The sequence below is a fragment of the Leuciscus leuciscus genome, assembly GCF_965113295.1.
Source record: "Leuciscus leuciscus genome assembly, chromosome: 4".
Lineage (NCBI taxonomy): Eukaryota > Metazoa > Chordata > Actinopteri > Cypriniformes > Leuciscidae > Leuciscus > Leuciscus leuciscus.
This window is the reverse complement of record NC_138728.1, coordinates 20528721-20554034: the sequence shown is the minus strand read 5'-3', so window position 1 is coordinate 20554034 and position 25314 is coordinate 20528721. Positions and strand designations below refer to the sequence as shown.

At 37.1% G+C, this 25314-nt stretch overlaps 1 protein-coding gene across 2 annotated transcripts; it reads left to right on the top strand.

The window, feature by feature from the left end:
- The first annotated feature begins 914 nt into the window (after positions 1–914).
- fgd6 (FYVE, RhoGEF and PH domain containing 6) lies at positions 915–25203 on the top strand. Of its 2 annotated transcripts, none has more exons than XM_082168188.1 (21): positions 915–1529; positions 4284–6309; positions 10811–10919; positions 11495–11562; positions 11700–11730; positions 13883–14034; positions 14292–14448; positions 15406–15493; positions 16245–16295; positions 16897–16955; positions 17034–17105; positions 17201–17269; positions 17816–17899; positions 17998–18077; positions 18249–18348; positions 20098–20241; positions 20324–20426; positions 20604–20698; positions 21426–21554; positions 22929–23077; positions 23163–25203. In XM_082168188.1, exons 2-21 carry the CDS (start codon positions 4286–4288, stop codon positions 23197–23199), a joined length of 3801 nt encoding a protein of 1266 aa, XP_082024314.1. In that variant the 5' UTR covers positions 915–1529; positions 4284–4285; the 3' UTR covers positions 23200–25203. The 2 variants fall into 2 exon arrangements, with proteins under 2 accessions (XP_082024314.1, XP_082024313.1); XM_082168187.1 differs by having other exon boundaries at positions 916–1284.
- Positions 25204–25314: the final 111 nt, after the last annotated feature.

Sequence of the window (25314 nt, the reverse complement as noted above, 5' to 3'; positions counted from 1 at the left end):
AACTCAAAAATGTCCTGCAGCTGGTTGCCTTAAACTTTTAAGTTTCCTCAACTTTTTTTTTTTTTACAGTGTAGAAATAACATCTTGTATTGATTTATTTCGTTTTCTTTGTTTATTTAAATTGTATTAATACTATTTATGTAGGTTTTGTATTTTATTTGTAAATTCTGTTTATTGTTATTCATTAGCATTACAACATGTTATTAAATATACAGATTTTCAATAAAAAAAGTTTTTTTTTTTTTTTTTTTTTTTTTTTTTTAAATAACTACTGACCTGTTGTGGAGTCAGGAGTAATCTTGACTATAAAATACAGTAGCCCAGTAAACAATTTTGTATTGTTGTATAAATTGAATGTTATGTATATTTATATAAATATTATATGATTTGAGTACAGTAAATTCAGTCGGATGGATGTATAGACAACTAATTTCATGTTCCCCAATGAGGACCAATGAGAAATTAATTTCTGTATGTTTTAACTTTAACATGTCAGAAATATCCTACTACATCTACTTTTTATTCTGGCCTCAAACAGCATTAGCACCATCTACTTTCTATTCATAACTTTCGAGAAGTGGATGTTCGATTCGCAAAAGAATTGTTCTTTGGAATCGGATCCTTTTAATGAATCTGTGAAACTGAATCGCACTTTGCCTTGAAATCGGAAAAATTATTATGAACTATTAATGAGCTACTGTAAATAAAGATGGCCGCATTACTAAAACATTTACCATATTTAGTTGTTGTGGTTGTGAAATGCAAATGTTCTTGTTTGTAAGGAGCACTTTAGGCTTAAATTATAATGTGGTTGAGACCAAACAATGTGTAATAGCAAATCTTGAGAAAACCATTATTAAGGTGACATAATCAAACACATCACATGTTTATTTATGGAGGAAATGAATAACTGAATCTGGATGCTGAAAAAACCCTTGATCCGTTCAATGAACCGACTCGCTAAATGAATCGGATCTCCCAACGCTCGAACTGTGAGATCGCCTCTAGCGGCGGAGCGTGAAAGTTTTTATTGAACTCTTTGACTGGACTTCGCCGTTCCAGCTTTACAAAAGCGGTGGCAAAAAAACATGGAAAGCATGGAACTCATTCCGACTCAATAGAAATACAAAGAGTCTGGATGATCTTTTGAAGATATCGAGTTGTCTTTCCCTCTAACACTTAGCAATGGCTCCCACTAGAAGAGAAGAGCTGAATCTGAAGGAACTGTGCTGAATGCAGCTCATTCATGGAGTAAAGAGAGTCGTTTGGGGATCATGAGTACAGGTTAGTTTCCTGGATGAATAAACATCAGCTACTTCTGTTGAACAAGCAGTCTAGGCAGGGACATGTAGGGCAAAATGGTAAGATGTTGCGATATTTAACGGTTTCATTAGAATATTTCCAAGTGTTGCAACTTTAACGAAGTCGCAGCTTCAGTGTTCCCGTTCTCTGTGTGTTAGAGGCTAATCTTGTGCTAACGGGACGATTTTCCCAAAAGAAGCACAAGAAGAAATTCCTGGATGAAGAAGGTGAGGAGCAATGTTGTGGTTGTGATATATTTCGGCATGTTTTTTTTTTCACCGCAAAAGCTGAAACCTGAAGGGATGTTTTTATTTTCAGCATTCTCCAGTTTTGTTCCCCCCAGGCAGGCATTATATATGGAAGCCGCACTGGATACTTTGATTTGAATCTTTTGTTTCAACTTTGCTTTGTTTCCTTTCCCCGTTTCTTCGGTTACTTATCACACACAGATAACCATTTTGGGCGAGTTTACTTTGTTTCTTTGTTCTCTTCAATCGATATGGACACTGTTGTGGAGGGTATAAGGAAAGAGTCTAAAGAAAAACCCCGTGATTTTTCTTTCCACTGCTGTAAGGGACTCTACCGCACAACATCCGCCTGATGACTCCCTCTCGCGTGCTGCTGATGAGGATGATGATGATGAGGTGAAAGAAAGACAGCTCGCGAGCTCTGTGATCCGGAGCTCGAGTAGGCTACTAAAGCACGGGCCCGCGAGACGCTCCGGACTGAAGCACGAGCTCCGGATCACAGAGCAGAATGAGCGGAGGAGGAGGAGGGCGCCTCTGGGATTAGTCTTGGATTGCTTCCCTTGGAATGGGAAGACCACATTTCCTCAAGAGAGCATCAACAAACCCAAGCTTTTTTTTCTTCTTCCGAAAGCGCTGTCTAAGTGAATTCAGTGAAGTCAATTCAATTATTGTCCTTTTCTAATTATGACATAAAAGAGAGGTCGGAAATCAAAACATTCAACTATAATAGTTGACAATTCAACTAGGCTATATTAACTTTCCAGTGGTAACCATAGTTTCCTGTAATACTCATAATTTCAAATAGGATTTACTTCAAACCATGTAAAATCTCCACAATCTTTCTGTTACTTTTTTTTATTTTTTATGTCTGTAACAAAGTGACAATAATTGTAGTAACTGCATTTGTATGAAATTAAGGCATTTACTATACACTGATACACCTGAGACAGAATATACCCTACACCTGCCATTAGTTTTGAGCATAGTAACATTTCCAATTTTTGCCTGTAACTGAAAAATTCATATTATATGATATTAAATTAAATTAAATTAAAGGGAAATATACAGTACCGGTCAAAGTTTGGAAACATTATTATTTTAATGTTTTTGAAAGAAGTCTTATGCTCATCAAGCCTGCATTTATTTGATCAAAATACAGAAGAATATTGTAAAATATTATTAATATTTAAAATAATGGTTTTCTTTTTTTAATATAGGCTACTTACAAATATAATTTATTTCGTTGATGCAAAGGTGAATTTTCAGCATCATTACTCCAGTCTTTAGTGTCACATGATCCTTCAGAAATCATTCTAATATGCTGATTTATTATCAATGTTGGAAACAGTCGTGCTGATTAATATTTTTTTGGAACCTGTGAATACTTTTTTCAGGATTCATTGATAAATAAAAAGTTTGAAAGAACAGCATTTATTCAAAATAGAAATAATTTCTAACAATATAAATCTTTACTATCACTTTTTATCAATTTAACACATCCTTGCTGAATTAAAGTATTAATTTCAAAAAAAAAAAAAAAAAAGAACGAAAAAATTACTGACCCCAAACAGTTGAACGGTAGTGTATATTGTTACAAAATATTTCTATTTTAAATAAATGCTGTTCCTTTTCAAACTTTTTATTCATCAAAGAATCCTGAAAAAAAATCCTTTAACATCACAGTTTTTATTTTTTTTATTTTTATATTCAGCACGACTGTTTCCAACATTGATAATAATTCAGCATATTAGAATAATGAAGGATCATGTGACACTGAAGACTGGAATAATTATGCTAAAACTTCAGCTTTGCATCACAGAAATAAACAATATTTTAAAGTATATTAAAATAGAAAACCATTATTTTAAATTGTAATAATATTTCACAATATTACTGTTTTTTTTTTTTGTTTGTTTTTTTTGTTTTTTTGGTCAAATAAATATAGGCTTGATGAGCATAAGAGATTTCTCTCAAAAACATTTAAAATATTTATGTTTCCAAACTTTTGACCGGTTCTGTGAAAATATAAATATTTAAAATGAATTCTTTGTCCTCACAGACCTTAAAGGTTCATTGTAAAAATACACCAACAATGTCCATATCTGATACTGTTTACATTTTATAAATAGGGCAATATCAAAGCCATCCTTAACCTTCTATAATTTCACCTGCAATTAAGTTAAGGTTGCCCTAATAATTCTTATTTTCTGTTTTATAACTGAGATTGTTGAATGCTCATCAACATAAAAACATAGATGAGTACGTCTAAAAGTGTTAAACCAAAAAAAAAAAAAAAACAATGTCTTGGTACATAATCTCTTATATTTTCCTGTCTCTAGACTGTTTTGGTTCTCAAGAATCAGGGAATTTTTTGAAAGGTCTGAAATCTCAGTGATAATCTACTATGATGATCTAACGCTCATGAAAGTATGATGAAGCCACTGTCTAGAATGCTGTACAAGAATATGCTACTCAGCATTATTGAGACTGATAACAAAATCTTGACATGATAATGACACACATTGGACCTTCATTTACAAGATTTCTCACAATTCTAAACGCAAAGAATCCATAGTTTTGATGTGCACATATACTGATGTTTGTTTCAAAGCTAGGTTTCAATCTTGACCTCAGTCGTGACCCATCGTGTTCAGCTGTGTGTCTGTGGTATGCAAGTCTATTCAATGAATTCATGTAGTCCCCCCTCTTCTTTCTCTGTGTGAGTTTATGTAGGAATGAAGAAACCACCGGTTGCCCCCAAACCCAAGCTGGTTCAGTCGCAGAAACCATCGCCTCCCCCCATCGCCCCAAAACCAGAGATCCTACTGCCGTCACCCTCACCCACTGCACACAAGAGAGGAAAACCTACCGTCGCCCCCAAACCAAGCCTGCCCAAAGCCCCTCAGAAACCTCTCCAGCCAAGACAAGATCCCTGCAAGACCCAGCATCCCCCTGTCTCCAAAAATGGGGGTCCTGCTCTACTACCCTCACACCTGTCACATTACATCATACCACCCTGCACTCAAGGTCATCACTTAGGTAACAGCAAATCAGAGGATTCTAAGGAAATATGTGGAACAGCAGAGGTAGGTGTTTTCAAAGAGGGCGACAGCCCAAAAGAACAGTTGTTTTACAATGACACATGGGAACATGCATCCCAATCTGAACGGGAACAAATGCGTGCTCCCACAGACTCATCACACACTTCCACAGAGGCACAGGAAGAAACAAACTCTTCCACAGTAGAAAAGGACCAGACAGGTACACAAATACAAATTTCTGTCCAGATCCCAAGTCACAGTCCTACAGAACCCCTACAGGAACGATCTGTCGAGGAGAAACAAACCGGAAACTCTATTTTTGGCTCTTGCGTCAGTGACAATGTTGGTTACCCTGCACCTCCTAGCAAGCCTCTCCCTGTACCCCATCCACGACGCCCTCGGAGGGCACTTGTTAGGCAGAATGTTGTGGAAATTGCACCTTCAGACATTCAAGCACCTACAGAGACTTCTGAACACATTCAGACAGACAAATTACTAGAAAATCCCGAAAACACTCCAACCAGTCACGCCTACACTGACACACCTCTAAATTTATGTTCCCCTAAAGAGAACGCGGAAAACACAGACACTGGCTCCTCAACCAACACTGATTCTTTGCACAATGTAGACTCTTTTCACAGTGCACATACTGAAGACATGCTTCCTGATCTAGAATCCACCCATTATTCGGTTCCAACAAATGGCGTAACTCTAGCTTCCATGAACACAGCTGCAGAGGAGGAGGGGTCACAACCTCCAGCTCCGCCACCTCGACAGAAATCCCTCCTACAAATGGTTGATTCCTTGTGCAAGGCCTCAACATCAGTGGACAGCTTGCTTTTGCATTGCCACTCAGATCTTCAAGATTCCTTGGTTAGTAGTAAAGATGAGGAGGTGCAAAGCAATGATGATGAAGATGATGATGGAGTATATGGAGATTTTGCTCGATACCCAATAACACGGAGTCTTCCTAAACAGATTAAGCTCAGCTGTGGCTCGCAAGTTGCAGCTTTAAGCAAGCCATCTTTGGATGGGGAGCAAAGGTCACCGAAAGTCATGCCTAAAAAGCCCCAACGAAACAGTCTTCCCGCATCTGTTGTGTTGCGGAAGCAAAACACGTGTCCGGTAATGCACACCCCCCCTCCGCTTCCTAACTCCAGTCCTCCCGTATTCAGAGATCTCCCGGCACCTCCTCCGGAGAAACCTTCATGGCGAGTCGCCCTGCCTAGCATCCCTCTCTTCAGTAAAAACCAACCGACTCGCAGTAACAGCCAACCACAGGCTGGAGGTATGGGAGCTGTTTTCGTCAAACAGAGGGCAAAGTCGTTTTCCTCTGCAGATCTTCAGCAAGTGGACGCTGGATCCGAATCCTCTGAACCGTTGGTGCGATCCGATCAAACACGACGTAGCTTGCGGAAACTTCTAGAGCTGCGCGTGTGTGCACGGTTGCTTCCAAAGTTGCTTCGCGGTGGACAGTCCCTGGATTGCACTCGTACTGATGCAGAATACGAGGATCATAAAGCCACGCGCACTAACCAGGTCACCCCTGGTGGTGATGAAGAAGCTCAAGGTGACAGTGAGCCTGACTGTGGGGTGGAATACGAGAACGTCCCGTTATACGAGGAGATTCCAGAGTACATGAACCTGCCCTGGGTCTATTCCAACCAGGATGCAGACACAGGAGTGTATGAAGTGCAGGAACCATGTGACGTGAACAGGTCAGTTTGTGCATGCATATAGTTTATTTGCTATAACTACACCATTACAGTAGTTGGTAAAGGGGCCATTCACAAGTTGCATCTTTTATGCGCTCAAGTTCGTTATTTTAAATGTAGACTTGCGACGAGAAATTGCCATCGCAAATCTCATATTTTCTAGACAAGTCTATGAAGGAAAGAAGGAGAAAGCGGTGCAGTGTTTTTAGACGCGAAGTGCAAACGACCTCTAAGACTACATAGATCAACCAGCTATGTTTTAGGATTTCTAATCAGCCTCTAGAATATCTGAAAGTAGTAGAATATCCGAAAACGTTCTTAGGGGAATGGCTTAAAAGTTTGAGGGGTTGATGTGAGCTTTTGCTCAGGCAATGTTTAAAAATTACAGTGTATACAGTATTCACATCTATTGGACCTTTCTTGATCAAATGCCTACAACATATTAAAGGCCTGTTCACATTAAGATAACTATAACGCTAACTATATTAGCGTCCACACCAACGAATGAGAACATTGTTTATTGTGAGCACATACTGCAGTTATGTCATTTGACGCTTTAAATGGTTAAGCTCTTTAAAGCCGATGGATTCTGATTGGCTGTGAATGTCATTATTGTTATAGATGTTATGTTGTAGACTTTTCTATTCTCATAGAATTAATTTGATTTTTAAAGCAATATAGTTATCGATATGGTTATCATCTGGGTGTGAATGGGCCTTAAGACTCATATATACATAGAGTCATTCCAAAATTCGAAAATCTGGATCACATTACATGCTGCATTTTGGTAAGCTGGAGCTTTGCCAGTTTCAGCTGTTGTGATTTGTTAAAACCTACTTTGCAACAAGTATATATATTTTAATGTGCACTGTGTTGGTTTGGTCTGTGTGGTCATGGAAGTGTGTGTGAGAGAGGGTTACAGTCCACTCTTTGAGTCCAGGTTGGGCTGTTTTCCTGTGGGTTATTTTCAGTGGCCAGAGCAGGAAATGTCTGTAGAGGAGAGAGCTGAGCCACTGGAAAATAACCTCTCTCTCTCTCTCTCTCTCTCTCTCTCTCTCTCTCTCTCTCTCTCTCTCTCTCTGTTTCTCCCACACTCTTGTCTCTCATTCTCAGAATTTTCAATTGAGATCTTCTGGCTCACAGTCATGCTTTGTCATTACAACATTTCCAACACAGTAGCAAAAATCATGTCATGTCAGTAAAACGTGAATCATCTTATTCTGATTGCAAATATACCAACTGCTGACTGTTACTGACCTCATTATAAAGCATCAGAGCACATGGCTAACATTTCTCAGCAGTAAGTGCTTTTGTAATAAAGTTTTTTTTAGTGTTGTAGAAGAATTCATGCGCAAGCACAGGTTATTTTTGTCTACAAAACTAATTTCAAGAATATCTGCATAAGCCACTGTAAAAAAGTTGCTGTAATTAGTTATAACTTAAAATTGGTTGATAACTTAAATATCCAACTTAAGTAAACTTAATATTTAAGTCAAGCACGAACACATATTTTTTTAAGTTGAAACAACACATTGTCTTATTCTAATGTGAATTATATAATCGCAGCAATCATTGTTTACAGTGTAGATAAAAAATAATTAAAAGAAGATAAGAAACATAAATTCCAAACTTTTGACTTGTAGTGTGTTTATTGTGATGACTAGACTTTGTAAACACATTTTTGACCTCCACCACACATTGGCTTGTCAGTGATGAGGTCTTAGTGCTGGTGAAAACTTACGGCATTTGCTAAATCCGCAGTTGGTTTCCAGATGCACAGGACGTTGAATCAAGTTTGTGGTCGTATGTTTTGAGTTGTCAGCAAGTTGTTACCAACAAATATTTTACAGTCATGTGGGCTAAAGCCCTTGATCGCAGTAGTAATACATTATCATCTTTGATCTCTCAGTACAAAAACTTTGCTGTGCACACAACAACAGAATACACTTTGGACTTAAATTAACTTAAATCCCAAGTGTTTTTGCTTACAAAATTTACGCTACCGTTCAAAAGTTTTAGATCAGTAAGATTTTTAAAGTATCTTATACTCACCAAGAATGCATTTGTTTGATCCAAAATACAACAAAAACAGTAATATTGGGAATATCTTTTTCAGAAATCCTTCTTATATGATGATTTGCTGCTCAAGAAATGTTGAATTAGAAACAGGAGGGGATTTATTTATTTTTTATTCTAAGAAATTAAAGTGTTTGTTCACCCAAAAATGACATTTCAGTCATTAATCATTCACCCTCATGTCGTTCCAAACCTGTAAGACCTTTGTTCATCTTCAGAGCACAAATGAAGATATTTTTGATTAAATCCGAGAGCTTTCTGACCCCTCCATAGACAGAAATGACACAACTACTTTCAAGGCCTAGAAAGGTAGTAAAGACATCGTTAAAATAGTCCATGTGACTACAGTGGTTCAGCCTTAATGTTATGAAGCGACGAGAATACTTTTTATGCGCAAAAAAAACTAAATAACGACTTTATTCAACAATTTATTCTCTTCCCTGTCAGTCTCTGATGCTGATTTATATACACTTGCACATGTAGAATACTACTTCCTTGTTTCTGCATACTGTTTCAGATTTTTTTTTAATATATATATATATTAGGTAGCATACGGTATACTGCACAGTATAAACTAGGCACTATGCTAGTATTACATTCTGAAAACAGGCACTTTCTCTTCAACTGTGGGATTTGAACTATCAGTGGACTTGATTGGTTAATGGGAGTCAGGCAGAAGCACTTGAGACCTGTGTGTGTGTGTGTGTGTGTGTGTGTGTGTGTGTGTGTGTGTGTGTGTGTGTGTGTGTGTGTGTGTGTGTGTGTGTGTGTGTGTGTGTGTGTGTGTGTGTGTGTGTGTGTGTGTGTGTGTGTGTGTGTGTGTCTGTGTGTGTGTGTCTGTGTGTGTGTGTCTGTGTGTCTGTGTGTCTGTGTGTCTGTGTCTGTGTGTGTGTGTGTCTGTGTGTCTGTGTGTCTGTGTGTCTGTCTGTCTGTCTGTCTGTCTGTTAGCTATTGCAAAATGAAAGCCTACAAAACCTTCTTTTGGAGACATTCAGGGACATCCTAAATTGAAAAAAAGCTATTTATTTATTTGAAGGTGTAGAGTTTGGGTTAGTTGGTAATAATTATGAGTTCTATATGAAAAACAATAATCAGTCCTTATTTAGATGATTAAGAATACGTTTAGGTTGTGTGAGCCATCATCACTGTGGTAAAAGTCAATAATTAATTCAGTGATTATTCAGATTCCGCACATTCCAGCTTCTGAATTTGAGGGCCCTGAATAGATAGTTAAACTCCAAATTTAGATAACATTCACATTACACAGTAATTGGCCAGGCACGACAGAAACTCCAAACTCCTGTGTCTGTGTCTCTGTGTGTGTGTGTGTGTGTGTGTGTGTGTGTGTGTGTGTGTGTGTGTGTGTGTGTGTGTGTGTGTGTGTGTGTGTGTGTGTGTGTGAGTGTGTGAGGTTGTGCATTTGAGGGTTTGTCTGTGTGTGTGTGTGTGTGTGTGTGTGTGTCTCTTTGCAGAGTGAGTTTATATAAGCTGTAAACAAGAGCAGCTCTGTCCTGCCACAGGAGAAAGAATGAGAGCGAGAGGAACCAGAAAGAGGGCAGAAAGTGTGTGAATGCATCAGCATGTGTGAGAGTTTGCTTGAGCTTTCTGATGCTTCACCCAAAAACGAAAATATATATATATGTCACTTCAAAAGACTATATTTATTATCATAAGAGACATTTCTTCACCACCAAATCATCATGTTAGAATGATTTCTAAAAGATCATGTGACACTGAAGTAATTGCTGCTGGAAATTCAGCTTTGCATCACAGGATAAATTACATTTTAAAATGTATTACAACAGAAACCAGTTAATTTAAATTGTAATAATATTTCACAGTATTGCTGTTTTTACTGTATGTTTCTTATCAAATAAATGTAGCCTTAGTGAGATTAAGAGACTACTTTCAAAAACATAAAAAAAACATTAATGTTTCCAAACTTTTCACCACTAGTGTTAGTATGAGAAACAGACTGAAATTAAAATTATTATTCAATGAAAATCCAGCTGCAAAAATTTAATTAGCATACTTCCTGTGCATATTTAAACTTGACAAATGAGGTTGTGTCATGGTAGGCACATGCAAAAATCACAAATCACAAATAACATAATATTTGTTATTTTATATATATACAGTACTGTGCAAAAGTCTTAGGCATGTTAATATCATTACACACTCTTGTTGGGGGGGAATTAACATGCCTAAGACTTTTGCACAGTACTGTATATATAATTTTTTATTTTATTTTTATTTAGTATTATTATTATTGCACGTTTTTTTAAAGAAATTACTGCCTGCCAATATAAAGGAAACTAGGTTGAAATTGAATGTGTATACTAGTTTGAATTTTAAATGTGTGTTTATTTTTGTGTGTGAATACATGTTTTGATTGTATGTACTTTGGACGGAACTTGTTTGACAACAGATGTTCTGTGAGTGGTGATCTATCAGAGGATGGATTGAGCTCCAACGAGGACGATGGTAACAGCTCCGACTCCAGTAAGGAAGACATGAGCCAATCAAAAGATAAAGAGGTACGCACAAAACAACATCACAACAATCACATGGATTACATTTTACATTGTCATTCTGAACTTTTTTGACTTTCAACAGAACACAGGGGCAGAAATCTCTCAGGTTTTACTCTAAAATATATTTCAAAGATGAATGAAAGTCTTTGGAACGACGTGAGTAATTAATGACAGAACTTTCATTTTTGGGTGAACAAACCCTTTAAATACATTGAGAATGTTATTTCCATTTGAAGAGAAAAAGTTTAAAATAATGAGCTCCAAATCATTGATTTGGGAAGGTTTGTCCGGCAGACTTTCTGTCTGAAAATAATCCAGAGACCCCCAAACAGGGGGTGCTTTCAGTCAAACTCTGTCCTTGTGTTTAGACAGACCCTGATCCAAATAAAGACTGCAGCCTCTCACTAGCCCAAAACAACACACACAAACACACACTCACATTTGTTTTGCTATGAGGCTGTTTGTTGTTGGTAATCATGGTTGGATGTAGCGACTATGCAAGTATGACACTTCAAATTATATCATAGATTTTGAAATGGTCTAATATTATAACAGCATTTTAACTTGTGTGTCATTAGGAGGTAGAGCGAGCAAAGAGGAACAAGGTTGTCCACATCGCAATGGAGATAATGAGCTCCGAGAAAGTGTAAGTACAAACGCCCAATGACATTTGAAAGCATTTTATTATGAAAAATTATTTTAATGCTTATTCATATTTAATAGTTTGTACATATTTAGGGGGGGATTTATATTTTGATTCATTGTGTTTGTTTGTCTTTGCAGATTTGTGGATGTTCTGAAGTTACTTCACATCGTAAGTCATCGCTGTTTTCACTGGCTCCAGATTTGAATCAGAGCAATAATTATTTTATGCAGAAATTGTCCAATTTTATAAATTTTTTCACATGAATGTGTTCTCGAATAGTTTTTGATTCTCACAGTTACAGTAGGATCATAGAGGGAAACACGAACACAGACACATTTGTCTGTTTATTTTTGGATTTTAATGAGTAGCTGTGTGCAAGTGTATTTAAATACGTTCAAGACTACATTCTAAACTGACCATCGACGTTCAAATGTTCTGGGTTCAATACAAGTTGACAGCATAATGTTGATTGCCACAATTTGACTCGTCCCTTAAGCAAAAATATCGCATGAACTGTAATGCATCTACGATAGACATCTTTGGGGCAAGGCATTTTAAAGGCTGTTCAAAACCGTTGCTGTTAAAAGGTTAAAAGCAGAAATGTGAAGCTCATGGTTGTCTAAATCGCACGTGATTGCAATGGTCGGAGTTTGCGCATGTAAATAGTCATTTGTGGATAGTAACACCATGTTTCTTTCTGGTATTCTTGCATGGTTCATGAATCATGTGAGAATTACTGTTTATTAATGTTGGTCTCAATGTAATGGCCATTGTAGGTGCATTGGTCAATACATTGGTCACTGCACTTCAAGTCCGACATTATTATTAGAATTGTAATATTGAACGCAGTGAATTTGTTACATTTGAGGTGCTTTAAATGGAATAAATGAAGTAGACTGTTAGCAAGTGTGCTAAAGCACAGAATGCTGCAACACACAGTCCTTTCTTAAATATGTATGTTGGTTTCCGCCACTAAATAAAAATGTAAAAAGTAAATAAATAAATAAATTAAATAAATAATTGTGGGGGGGGGGGGGGGGGAATCGGAATTGTGAGACATAAACTCGCAATTGTGAGAAAAAACAGCTATAAACTTGCATTTAAAAAAAATAAATAAATTGTGAGATATGAACAATTGCAAGAAAAAAGTCAGAATTGTGAGATTTAAACTTGCAATTGCCAAAAAAAGTCAGAATTGCGAGATATAAACTTGCAATTGGCAAAATAAAATCTGAATTGAATGATATAAACTCCCAATTGCCCAAAAAAAGTCAGAATCGCGAGATATAAACTTGCAATTTAAAAAAAAAAATCTGAATTGCGAGATATAAACTCACAACTGTGAGGAAAAAAAGGCAGAATTCCAAGAAAAAAATCTGAATTGCGAGATACATTTATTAATATTTTGAATCATTTTTTTATATCCTGTTTTAGTTTATTCAAGTTTTAGTGATTTTGTTGCTTGCTTTTTTCATTTTTATTGTGTAGGTTAATTTTTTATTTCAAGTTAAAAAAAATAGCAATTTTAGTACTTATTTTACTTATTTTAATTCAGTTAGTTGCAAAGTTAACACGTCTAATAAAGTTTTTCATCTAATATTTATATTTTATTTCAGAATTATTTCAATTAACGAAAAATATTTGTATTAGTTTTAGTAAACAATAAAAATGTGTCATACTTTGTCCCGTTTAAAGCATCATCTCTAAGAAAAAAATCTCGTCGACCTCAATGGTTAACTAGTTATAGAACTGTGGTGCATCCCGACCATTCAGATTGATGTAAAGAATTAGAGAAAAAGTCAGAGAAAGAGAGACAGGAAAGAGACGGCGGAGGAAAGACTAGAGGAAGAGCTTGTCCAGAGAGACTGTGGTAAAGGAATAAGAGATCAACGGACAGAGAGAGTTTTCGGAAAGTAATTACACCCACCCTCCCTTTAACCCACTTGTTTGGCCGTGACCCTAAACAGCTGTCCTAAAGACACGTGTGTGTGTGTGTGTGTGTGTGTGTTTGTGAGAGAAATGTACTCTCTACTTCCTGTTACAGCTGTAGATGGACTGTGCTGTGAGTTTATGCGCTTCAGTTTGTTTGTTTTTACTCTGTGTTTGAAAATGTCGTTGAGTGCTAGTTTATGGCACTGTTAATTTTAGCTAATTATACCATAAATATATATAAAAAAATTTGGTCTAGTAAATAGTCATTGTTTGAATTCACGGATGTTAGCGCGTGTCTTTTGCTATTACTCATCTTGGTTAGCTCTCTTTGTTTTGTTGCCGTAGCCTGAAATTTTGGCAGTAGCTTACATCTCCATTTCTGTGTCAGGATTTCCGGGACGCAGTTGCCAAAGCGACTCGTGCGAGCGGGAAGCCGTTGGTGGAGGAGAAAGTGTTGAATCAAATCTTGTACTATCTGCCCCAACTCTACGAACTTAATAAAGACCTGCTGAAAGAGCTGGAGGAGAGAGTGGCCCACTGGTAACACACACACACACACACACCATATGAAAGTAAATGTTAAAGTTTCATGTCATTTTTGTGTTGGAGTAGCATGTATGTTTTGTGGCTAGCAGCAGAGAGAGATCAAATAAGGATGCAAAAGAATGAGAGCATTTAGTAGTCGGAGGGATTATAACTTCTATATAAATAAAAACGCGTATTCCCTAAACTTGTCAATCTTTCAATGCTTAATACTGAACATTTTGTTTCTGGGAATCTCTCACACCTCACACCAGGTCTGATCATCAGAGGTTGGCTGACATCTTTGTTCAGAAGGGTCCGTATCTGAAGATGTATTCCACCTACATACGAGAGTTTGACCGTAACGTGGCTCTGCTGGACGAACAGTGTCGCAAAAATCCTCCTTTTGCAAGCGTTGTTCGTCAGTTTGAGGTAGGAGTGTGTGCGCTTGTTTCTTTATAAGACCAAATGATCTTGACCAAATTAATGATTAATATAGAGAATAACATCTTAAGTAATATTTCATGTGTGTGTAGTGTGGGGTGTCTGGTAAACCCTATGTTATGGGGACAAAATGTCCCCACAAAGCAATATCTGAAATCCTTGTGGGGACATTTTTTGGTTCCCACGAGGAAAACCGCTTATAAATTATATTAAGTGATGTTTTTTGAAATGTAAAAATGCAGATAGTTTTCTGTGATGGGTAGATTTAGGGTTAGGGGATTAGTTTGCACAGTATAAAAATCATTATGTCTATGGAACGTCCCCATAAAACATGAAAAAACAACGTGAGAGAGACACTGTTTTAGTAGTTATATCACACGTACGGACAATGAAACACAGAAACCTGCAAGAGCACGAAGGATGAAATTTTTATTGTTTGCATAATTTTAATGTGTAATATTCTGATCATATTTGTTTTAAAGAGTACATTTTCAAAAAGTTCAATTAAGCAATTAATTATTAATGTTGTGTAAAATGCTTGTGGACGATACCAAATGGTATTTGCATGTAGCATATTTAAATTAATTTTAATCAATAAATATACTTGGTCAATAAGTATTTTCTATTTTTTTTATCTGTATTTTATTATTATTTTAATTCATATTTAATTTGTATTTGTTTAACTTAAGTGTATCATAATTGTTTTTTACAATAAAAGTAATGTTTATAGAACATAAAGAAAAGACACTTTCTCTAATAACATTCTGACATTAAAACACTGAACTGAAATTACAACATACAGCATGATTACTGTACTGATTAAACCAATGAATCGATAGTTAAATATGTAGTGAATGCAGAGTGCATATTTGAATTTTTCTCGAACAGGGGAAGCCATTTTTTTTACAAATACATTTGGTAATGCTTTCACTCTTTCATCCTCAGACGAGTCCTCGCTGTGCTAGTCTTGCTTTGAAGCATTACCTGCTGAAACCGGTACAGCGGATACCTCAATACCAGCTCCTGCTCACAGGTACACACACTCACACCTACACACCATGGTATTGAGATGCGTTTTGGTCAATCCAGTCACAAGTGGACGACGCTAAATACAGATATAAATACAGGTCTAAAACGTTTTGAGCTTGAACCATTTCCAGAGGGTAGATGAAAACACATTCGGCCCGGCTTGCTTTCGTAGTGTAAACGCTCATGTGGTCGAAAGCATCCAAACAGCTGCAAAAGACCGCTTACTCTCCGCCTACTGACCTGATGCGTAAACATTATGGGAAGTGCGCTAGCCAGACGGGATTTAAACTTTGTCGGCTGAAGACCCAAGTTTGGTTTGAAGTTGAAAAACGTACCAAGTACAATGTTCTCTCACCATTCCTGATTTCTAACACTGGCAGCATTCGCCATGGTCTTGCTGCTATCAGAGTAGAAATGAAAGCTGATCCACTCCGTATGTTTTTTCCATGGGCGTTCATATGTAAACAGCTTGAGCTTAATTTGCCCATTTGACTTAAAGATTTGAAAAAGCCCATACATTTACCCACCCATAGACCCTCCCCTCGAAGACATAAGTAGGACAGAAGGACAGAAGTTGAAAGTGTACAAAAGAGATTAAACACCAGGTGTAAACGGGAATGTGTATCCCTCGTCTTCTTGTGATCCAAACGACCAAAACTTATGATTAAACTTAAAATTAAGCTAATGAAGTAATTTAAGGAATACAGCCAATCTCTCTGACCAATTTAGAATTTTCGTTTTCATGTCTCTTTCAGATTATTTGAAGAATCTTCCTGAGGATTCATCCGACTACAAAGACACAAAAAGTAAGAGCATACCATTTTCCCTGGAAATGACACAGGGATTCGTATGACGGTGCTAAGGTGGCTTTTTAAAAAAAAAAACTGGCTCAGAGGCCAGTAAATAAAATTTGTAGTAACCAACAATTACAGCTTGGACCATTGTCTCATAGTTTTATCATCTCATTCATCACAATCGTAAGTGCTGGTCAGTTTTGAAAGACATTTTCCAAATCAAAACGTCTTTCCGAAATGAAAACTTTCAGTTGACAAAAACCCTATAAAACTCTTTTTTTTTAAGTTATGAGTTGTAAAAAATGACATGATCTGGGGCTTTTATACAGTATGTGTCATTGTAAAGACTGCACGCTTATCCCTCAGAGCCTTGTTTTTATCAGTGGTAAATTCAAAATGGTGTCTAACCTGACTAAGGTCTATAAATGCTTTTAAAATATAAATATAAATTTTTTCTAAAGGCATGTTATTGATCTTATTTAAATTTTTCTTTCTTTGTCAATAATCCGTTTCACTCGAACGTCTGTGACAATACAGAAGAAAATATCTGTAGCTTTGTCCATTTCTTTGTGATGTTGATAGTCTTCTTAAATACTTCGTTTGATTTACCCAGCTGCTCTTAGTGTGGTGAAAGAAGTGGCAAACCATGCGAATGACATCATGAAACAAGGGGTAACGCAACAAACACACAGCCACGCATTATGACCTCATGAATATGAATGACGTCTAACACGCATCTTGTTTATTCAGGATAACTTTCAGAAGCTGATGCAGGTTCAGTACAGTCTGAATGGTCATCATGAAATCGTCCAACCTGGAAGGGTAAGATACTCAAGTACCCATGATGCATTGTGTCTGAGCAGTGCCTGAAGTCTCTGTGTTGGTAAACTAACGTACTGTTCTTGTTTCATACGCAGGTTTTCTTAAAGGAAGGCACTCTGATGAAACTCTCCAGGAAAGTTATGCAGCCCAGAATGTTCTTCCTGGTGAGAAACTATGGTCAAGTTAAGGCTAAATATTATTAAAATGTTGATTATAAAATGGACAGTGTTGTTTTAGTATAATTTATGTACATCTATAGTTTTTATTAATATTTCTTATTAGTTTTATTTTTTAGATTTTCTGTTGTCTGTTCAATCTAATGTTCAATCTAACAATCTAATGTTTTCATTTAATTTTTTTGTCATTTTCTTGTCTTTTTTTTATTTTTATTACTAATAAATATTACTATTTAGCTTTCATTTATTTTTAATTCCGTTTTGGATCAGTTGTATTTTATTTAAATTTTTCCAGTTTGTTATTTTAGTGTTTCAGCTTATTTCAGTTCGTTAAAAATTTATATTTTCATCTATGAAATCTGATTTGTACATTTGAGGTAGTAAAACAAAAAAAAACACAACAGTGACCGCACACCAATACATTACATTAATACGGTCTTTTACAATACACGAAATTGCTACATAAGACAGGAAACTGTGGATGGTGTAACACTGTTTTTGGGCAGTTAGTAAATTGTCTTTCTTTCTCAACAGTTTAATGATATTCTGCTGTACACAACACCCGTTCAGTCTGGCCAGTATAAAGTCAACAGCATGCTCTCTCTGGCTGGCATGAAGGTCAGATATCTACCGTCATAATACTCTTTTACACACACACACACACACACACACTGACAGGAGATGTAACACATATGTGTGTCTCACGTCTTTAATAGGTGAGCAAACCAAGTCAGGAGGCCTATCAGAATGAGTTAAACATTGAGAGTGTGGAACGCTCCTTCATACTGTCTGCCAAGTAAGAAACACACACACACACACATGTATGATTTATCTGCTGGGTCTACATGAAGGAAATATCGGTAGTGGAATGAATAATTGTACATGATAATCATCTTTTGATCACTAGTGAAATAAAATGGCTGTTTTTAATTAAATTGAAATAACTAACTGTAATTGACATTTGCAGTTCAGCCACAGAAAGAGACGAATGGCTTGAAGCCATCGCTAAAGCAATAGATGACTACACCAGAAAGAAGATTTCTTTCTTTTCCAGTCGAAGCCAAGAGGTGGGTGCACATAAGTGTGTGTGTGTGTGTGTGTGTGTGTGTGTGTGTGTGTGTGTGTGAGATTTGGGTATTGGTGACCAAATGTTCCCACCACAAGGATAGTAAAACCTGAAATTTTGTGTTGTGGGGACAACATTTCGGTCTCCATGAGGAAAACAGCTTATAAATCATACGAAATATGTTTTCTATAAGGTTTAGGATAGAATGTAAGAATTTTTCAGTATAAAAAAATCATTGTCTATGGAGAGTCCTCTGTCTATGGAGAGTCCTCGTAAAACACAAATAACAAACTGTGTGTGTGTTTTATCAAATGTACAGGGTCTTCATTGGTGTGATAAGTACACTGCAAAAAAGTGATTTCGTTTTCCAGGATATTTAAACATTCCTTAAACATACTTTTACTTGAGAAGCAAAATGACATAAGATATAAAGTCTGGTTTAAGTCATACATAAAACAAAAAACAGTATCTGCCAATGGGGCAAGAAAAATAAAATAGTTTTTCCCTTTAAATCACGTTTCTTCTTACCCTATTGCAGATACTGATTCTTGGTAAGATTAAATTCACCTAATTAAAGTATACATTTGAATCCTAATTAAAAAAACAAGACAAGTCCAGGGTTCCCAGCTTCCCACGGATCCTTGAAAGTTTGTGAATCTGAAAAGAATAATTCAAGGCCCAGGAAAGTTTTTGAAAATAAACACACACAGATACAGGTCCTTTAAAAGTGCTCGAATTTATTTTATGCAACAAGTTTTCTAGATAAAATTCCATGTTATTCCCTCCGGTCCGCTAATGTGTTATTTCGCCAACACTTCGTGGCCTATTCACACTAGCTTGCTTGATTTACTTTAGTTACGCACATTTACGCGTTACGTAAGTGTTTTCTGCGTGAGGTACTTTGTGTTGTACGTTGCCATAACCTTCATGCGCGCACGAAACTACTACAATGGAACCTCAACATTTGTTGTTGGACACAATAAGTGTGTCCCCACATTAAGTCCTTGAATTTGAGGGTATTGGACCTGGAAAGTCCTCGAAAGGTCCTTGAATTTGAAGTTAACCGAGGTGTGGGAACCCTGCAAGTCTCAAGTAAATGTATTTTGATTTAAGAATGTTTAGATATTTGTACTAGAAAACAAGACTAAAAACTGAGTAAGAATATAATTTTTATTATTATTATTATTAAGTATGGTGCCGGTTTAATGCTTTAACAAATGTTAGAAAAGACGTAAGACATTTAAAGGATGCAGCAGAACTATTCATACCAAGTCTAATGCAAAATTCTGATAATTCTCAGGAATTTTTTTTTCACATAACTTGATTAAATTGTTCATTCACACAATTAAAATATTGACCTTTCCATAACATAAAAGAATGAAATATTCACAAGCAGTGCACAAGGCTGAATCTGAAGTTTGATCATTTTATGAAAAAGTCTGTATACCCAATTCTTTTAAAACGCAACTTGGCCTTTAACAACATTAACGTCATAAGATATTCACAAACAGTGTACCTAAAACTATTCACACCATCCAATATCGAAATGATCAAAAACAACTCTGGAAAAAGTAAATAAATTCTTTGGCATTCATACCTATTTAAAAAATCTTTCTTTTTTTCCAAATAAAAAAAGCGGCTGATTTCAGACACGTTGTGAAGGATCTCATAGAGATTTTATTGTATGTGTTTTGTGTCTCAAACCTGTGTAAAAAGACTTTGTCTCTGTGGTTTTCCTGTGTGTGTGTAGTTGGAGGGAATCTCTGATGACGGTCTACCGCTGGGCTCTAAAGCTCCTATCTGGATTCCAGATTTGAGAACGACCATGTGTATGATCTGCACGTGCGAGTTCACGCTCACCTGGAGACGCCACCACTGCCGTGCCTGCGGAAAGGTTCGAAATACAAAAAATCGAAGCTTTGTTTCCTTTTAGTGAACAAATAGGTCTGACTGATATCGGTTTGTTGTGGCAACAGGTGGTGTGTCAGGCATGTTCGTCCAATAAATTCTACCTGGAATACCTGAAGAATCAGCTGGCACGAGTGTGCGACCACTGCTATATCAAACTACAGCACAAGGGTACGAGATTTCTGCTGTCTACCAACCAACCACTTCTCTACTAGAAGTGTTGTTTATTGAACATTCTTGTTTTTAGCGTTGTTTGCTCATGCTTGACTCGGAGTATTAAACTTGTGTGGTTGCACAGCCAAATCCCACATATTTTTTCTAATGTGCTGTTTTGCTTTTGTCTCTTAGGGGACCAATCCAATGTTACCGCTTCCCCTAGTGGGCGGAGTTCAACATTTGCTTTTTCTAGAAGACAGAAAAGGATTCCATCTGCCCTCAAAGAGGTGACCTGGAGTTGTACATTATTACCCTTAAAGGTGCTCTAAGCGATGTTGGGTGACGTCATTACTTGTTGACGTTCGAAGTATTGTCAAACAAAACGGAGGCTAGCTCGACCCTCCCTCCTCCTCATCCCGTCCCCTCCCCCTCCCTTCCATGCTTTTCCAATGTAAATTCAGGACTTCGAGCGTTCCGTCTCCTTTTTCCTATTCTTTGCTATTTGTTCATCGGAACGTTGTCTCTTTGGTCGTGTGTCGGCCATATCAAAATTCAAGAAAATATAATTCTAATGTAAGTCGTTGTCTAGGACATCTCTCCTCTAGCTAACTTCCCTCTTCATGCTTCTCTCTCCTCCACTCCCCTCACACCCCCCTTCATGTGCACGTGCACTTCATGTCCCCCCACCCCCAAATCATTCTTGTCTGTTATTGGCTGGAACACTTATTATGTTTCGTGGTCCAGGCTGGGCCAGTTTGTTTTTCTTGCCGTTTTGTGGAGCCTGGGCTGTCTACAGAGACCACGTTTTTTTACAGTGTGTTCAGGGGACAGGCAGCTAGCAGATAGTGAGGAGATGTTTGCTGTATGTGACAAACTGTTTGGCCTAAAAAACGCGTGACATCGCTTAGAGCATCTTTAATGCAATGACACTGAGAATTTATGTGTCACTGTAGTGAAGGCTTCGGGGTTTTTTTACCACAAAGCTGATGTCATATTAAAATATCTCACTCACAGGTGTCTGCCAGCACTGAGAACTCGTCCATGAGTGGATATCTGCACAGATCCAAAGGCCACAAGAAACCGTGGAAGAGACTGTGGTTTGTCATCGAGAACAAAGTCCTCTACACTTACGCCGCTAGTGAAGTATGCTGCCTTTATTTTTGTAATAACTTTTAGCCAGTGTTGAGGAAGCTTTATCAAACTGTTATCAAAAAGCAGATAACTATATTGAAGCTATGTAAAAAGACATAATAAGGAAATTGTTGGGAAAGCTACTTTGAAACTGTCGTTGACCAAGCTACTAACAAAAAGTAGCTAACTATATTGAAACTGTTTAAAGGAACACGCCGACTTTTTGGGACTTTAGCTTATTCACCGTATCCCCCAGAGTTAGAAAAATCCATACATACCCTTCTCATCTCCGTGCATGCCATAACTCTGTCTGACGCACCCACCGCTAGCCTAGCTTAGCACAAAGACTGGAGGTAAATGGCTCCAGCTAGCATACTGCTCCCAATAAGTGACAAAATAACGCCAACACTTTCATGTTGTGATTTGTATAATTATAGCGTGTACAAATAACAAGGTCACATGAGTCACAGCCATCTTCTAACCGTATACATACTGGGAACTATATTCTCAGAAGGCGAAGCACTGCGGGCGGAGTGATTTGCTCGCAGCACCTGAGAAGCCCCGTGGTGAGGAGCAGAGAGTTCGCTCAGAGTTGGAGTAAATCACTCCGCCCAAGTAGCAGTGCTTCGCCTTCTGAGAATATAGTTCCCAGTATGTATACGGTTAGAAGATGGCTGTGTCTCATGTGACCTTGTTATTTGTACACGCTGTGACTACAAATCACAACATGTAAATAGGAAAATGTTGGCGTTATTTTGTCACTTATTGGGAGCAGTAGGCTAGATGGAGCCGTTTACCTCCAGTCTTTGTGCTAAGCTAGGCTAGCGGTGGGTGCGTCAGACAGAGTTACGGCACGTACGGAGATGAAAAGGGTATGTACGGCCTTATCTAACTCTGGGGGATATGGTGAATAAGCTAAAGTCCCAAAAAGTCGGCGTGTTCATTTAAATGGTACTTTTTAATTTTTTTATTTAACCATAATCAGACGGTATAATTTAGTTTTAACAATGAGTAGTGAATGGGTGATTTCAAAACACTGCTTCATGAAGCTTGTGGTTCAGTGTTCGGAGCGTGTATCAAACTGGCAAAGTCACGTGATTTCAGTAAACGAGGCTTTGTTACGTCATAACTGTTTCGAAACATTTAACTGTGTACAATCAGCATTGACGGTTTTGAGATGACATTTGAATGTCTTTTTGGTAAAGTTACAGGACCATTTGTTGTGAAACAGTTGCTAGTTCTTGGAATTTTTCTTTGCTGAAAACAGCTTTTTTTTGCAACACTGAAAACTGTAATTACGTCAATTATTCCCCTTCTTTTTTTTGAGAATATGCAGATGTGTATGTCATAAAAGCTGTCATGTGACGATGATTGCGTTGTTTTCAGGATGTTGCGGCATTGGAGAGTCAGCCACTGCTGGGCTTTTTCCTCCGAGAGGAGAAGACGGGACCGGCTCAAAAAATGCAGTTTAAACTGTACCATAAAAACACACTCTACTACATCTTCAGAGCCGAGGATATCCCCACTGCTCAGAGGTACTGCAGAAAAATACTTAATGCACTTGTATAGAGTTTGTTCTGTCAATCGTTGATTCAAACTAAATCTGTGCTGCTTTTTCAGATGGATTGAAGCGTTTCAAGAGGCCATGATCCTTTGACTGGTCTGGGTTGGATTAAATCGAATAAATCAATGTCGCTGGTCTGGGTCTCTCCACTGTATTACACAGGCAGTGCGTCTGATGCAGAAATCAAAACCCAGTTCGAAGCAAAGGATGCTGGTAGATGTAGTTTATGCATTAATCTATCTTAAGCACCATAATGAAGGTAAAACAAGTGGCCAGTTTAATCAGACCGCATCCATCGTACTTCAAAAATGTGAGGTATTAATCCATAAGTTTATTCTTAATGTATTTTTTAGCAAACACTGCCTCTCTGTAAAAACATAAAACCAGCCCACAGAGCGTTCAGGGCCAAAACGACCGGTCATGAGCTCTACATACAGAAGTTTGCAAGTACTCCTGACCATGACGTTTCGTTTACCTATGAATCTTGCCAACGTTGGAACGCTAGATATTTTGAAACAGTCCATTATGATGTCATAGGGACAGTTTGAATCTAATTGCAGCTATTACATGTTGCCTGGTGAAGGTTTAAAAATTTGGACACTAGTGTGATTCATAGTCAAGTCTGAATGTGCATGAGCAAGTAGGATGCAAGGAATGTCTGATGCCAGGTCGCATCTTTGGCACGATCATGTGGTGCAGTCTGGCATGGTGCATTATGGGAGATTTTGTTATTCAACTGTGAAAGCTGGGAAATGAAGGCTTAAAAAGTTACTGGGCCCTAATTGTGAAGCACAAACAGAGTGACTTTATTTATGAATTGTACGTAGAACCATTGTTTTTACAACTGATTTGCGCACACATGTTTTTATGAACGATTGATGCATTGAACGTGACCATTTACAGAACGTTTTTTACAAGCATTTTAGACATTACATGCGACGGTTTACCCAAGCATGGTTTTACAAACAATTAGTTAATTACCTGCAACAATTTACATAAAAATGATTTTCTGAATGATGCACACATTGAATGTAACTATACTTTTTTTTCGAAGAACGTAATAATTTTCACAATCAATTGTTACATATGACATTTTCAAAAGATTCGTTCATGAATGTGAGCATTTACGCAAGAACGTTTTTTAACAAAAGATTGACGCATTGCATGCAACAGTTTATGTAAGCGCATTTTCTTTTTTTACAAACAATTTGTGCATTATATGCGACAATTTGTGTAAGAATGAAGTTACGAAAAATTTCCGTATTTCCCGAAGAGGTCCTTCGTTATTTTATTTTTTTCAGTTAGCCTGTTACAGTTACAAAAATGTTTTTAATAATCTTAAACTATTTTGTAAAAAGTAGGCATTTTGACTGATGTTTTAAACATACTGGACTGAACTGGAAGTGTACATATTTTGTAAATGGTAATATAATGCAGGCGTATTTAAAATAGTTCAGGATGTTTAATGGCCTCAATGAATTATGGGTAGTAAAGACACAGTGCTAGGCTGGCTAACTCAGCACTGTTTTAACGTACTATATAAGACATTTATAGCACACCGGCTGTGAATACAGAGAAAAAAAAAACTAGTGCTCTTATCAGGGAAAGATATATAACACACACATTAAATACTCTAATGCACCTTGTTCAGGACGCTTTGACAATGGTTATAACATGATTATATTCTCTACAGTTTTCACTAAAGTCCTCCGTCAGCTCCAAGCACAGCAAGCCACTGATCTTTCACCGTTTGAAGGGTAACAGGTCCAAGAAATGGATTTTATTTGTTTGATATCGATCATATTTCTGTTTTGAATGTTTACATTTTGTAAGATTGTTTTGATTTTGGGAAACAGATACACCACTGTTATTGTTGTTTTTCCACTTTTAAGAAAAATATAATTGCTATTCCTGATGTTTCTGGTCATCTTGGCACTAATTCACTGTTGTATCCCAAAGTTCTGAGGATCTCCAGAAGGTTTTACATCCTGAAGTAATCTGTTAATATCTTAAGGATTTCAAGGGAGTAGGCTATGTCCCAACATAAATGTAAAGTGCAAATAATGTTTTAATAAATAATGTAATGTAATGAGATAACGTGTGCATCTCTGGTTACACTTTGTTTCATAATGACTTGGGTTATGTTTGTTAAATATAAATATTAAAAGTACATTACACACTTTTTTATAACTATCGATTCATTGCAGA

Bases quoted from the DNA above. Each gene is read 5' to 3' on its own strand.
- fgd6 (XM_082168187.1), top strand. The intron at 17,106-17,200 runs GTAAGATACTCA...TTTCATACGCAG, and splicing joins AAATCGTCCAACCTGGAAGG to GTTTTCTTAAAGGAAGGCAC. The intron at 18,078-18,248 runs GTAAGAAACACA...TGACATTTGCAG, and splicing joins TCCTTCATACTGTCTGCCAA to TTCAGCCACAGAAAGAGACG.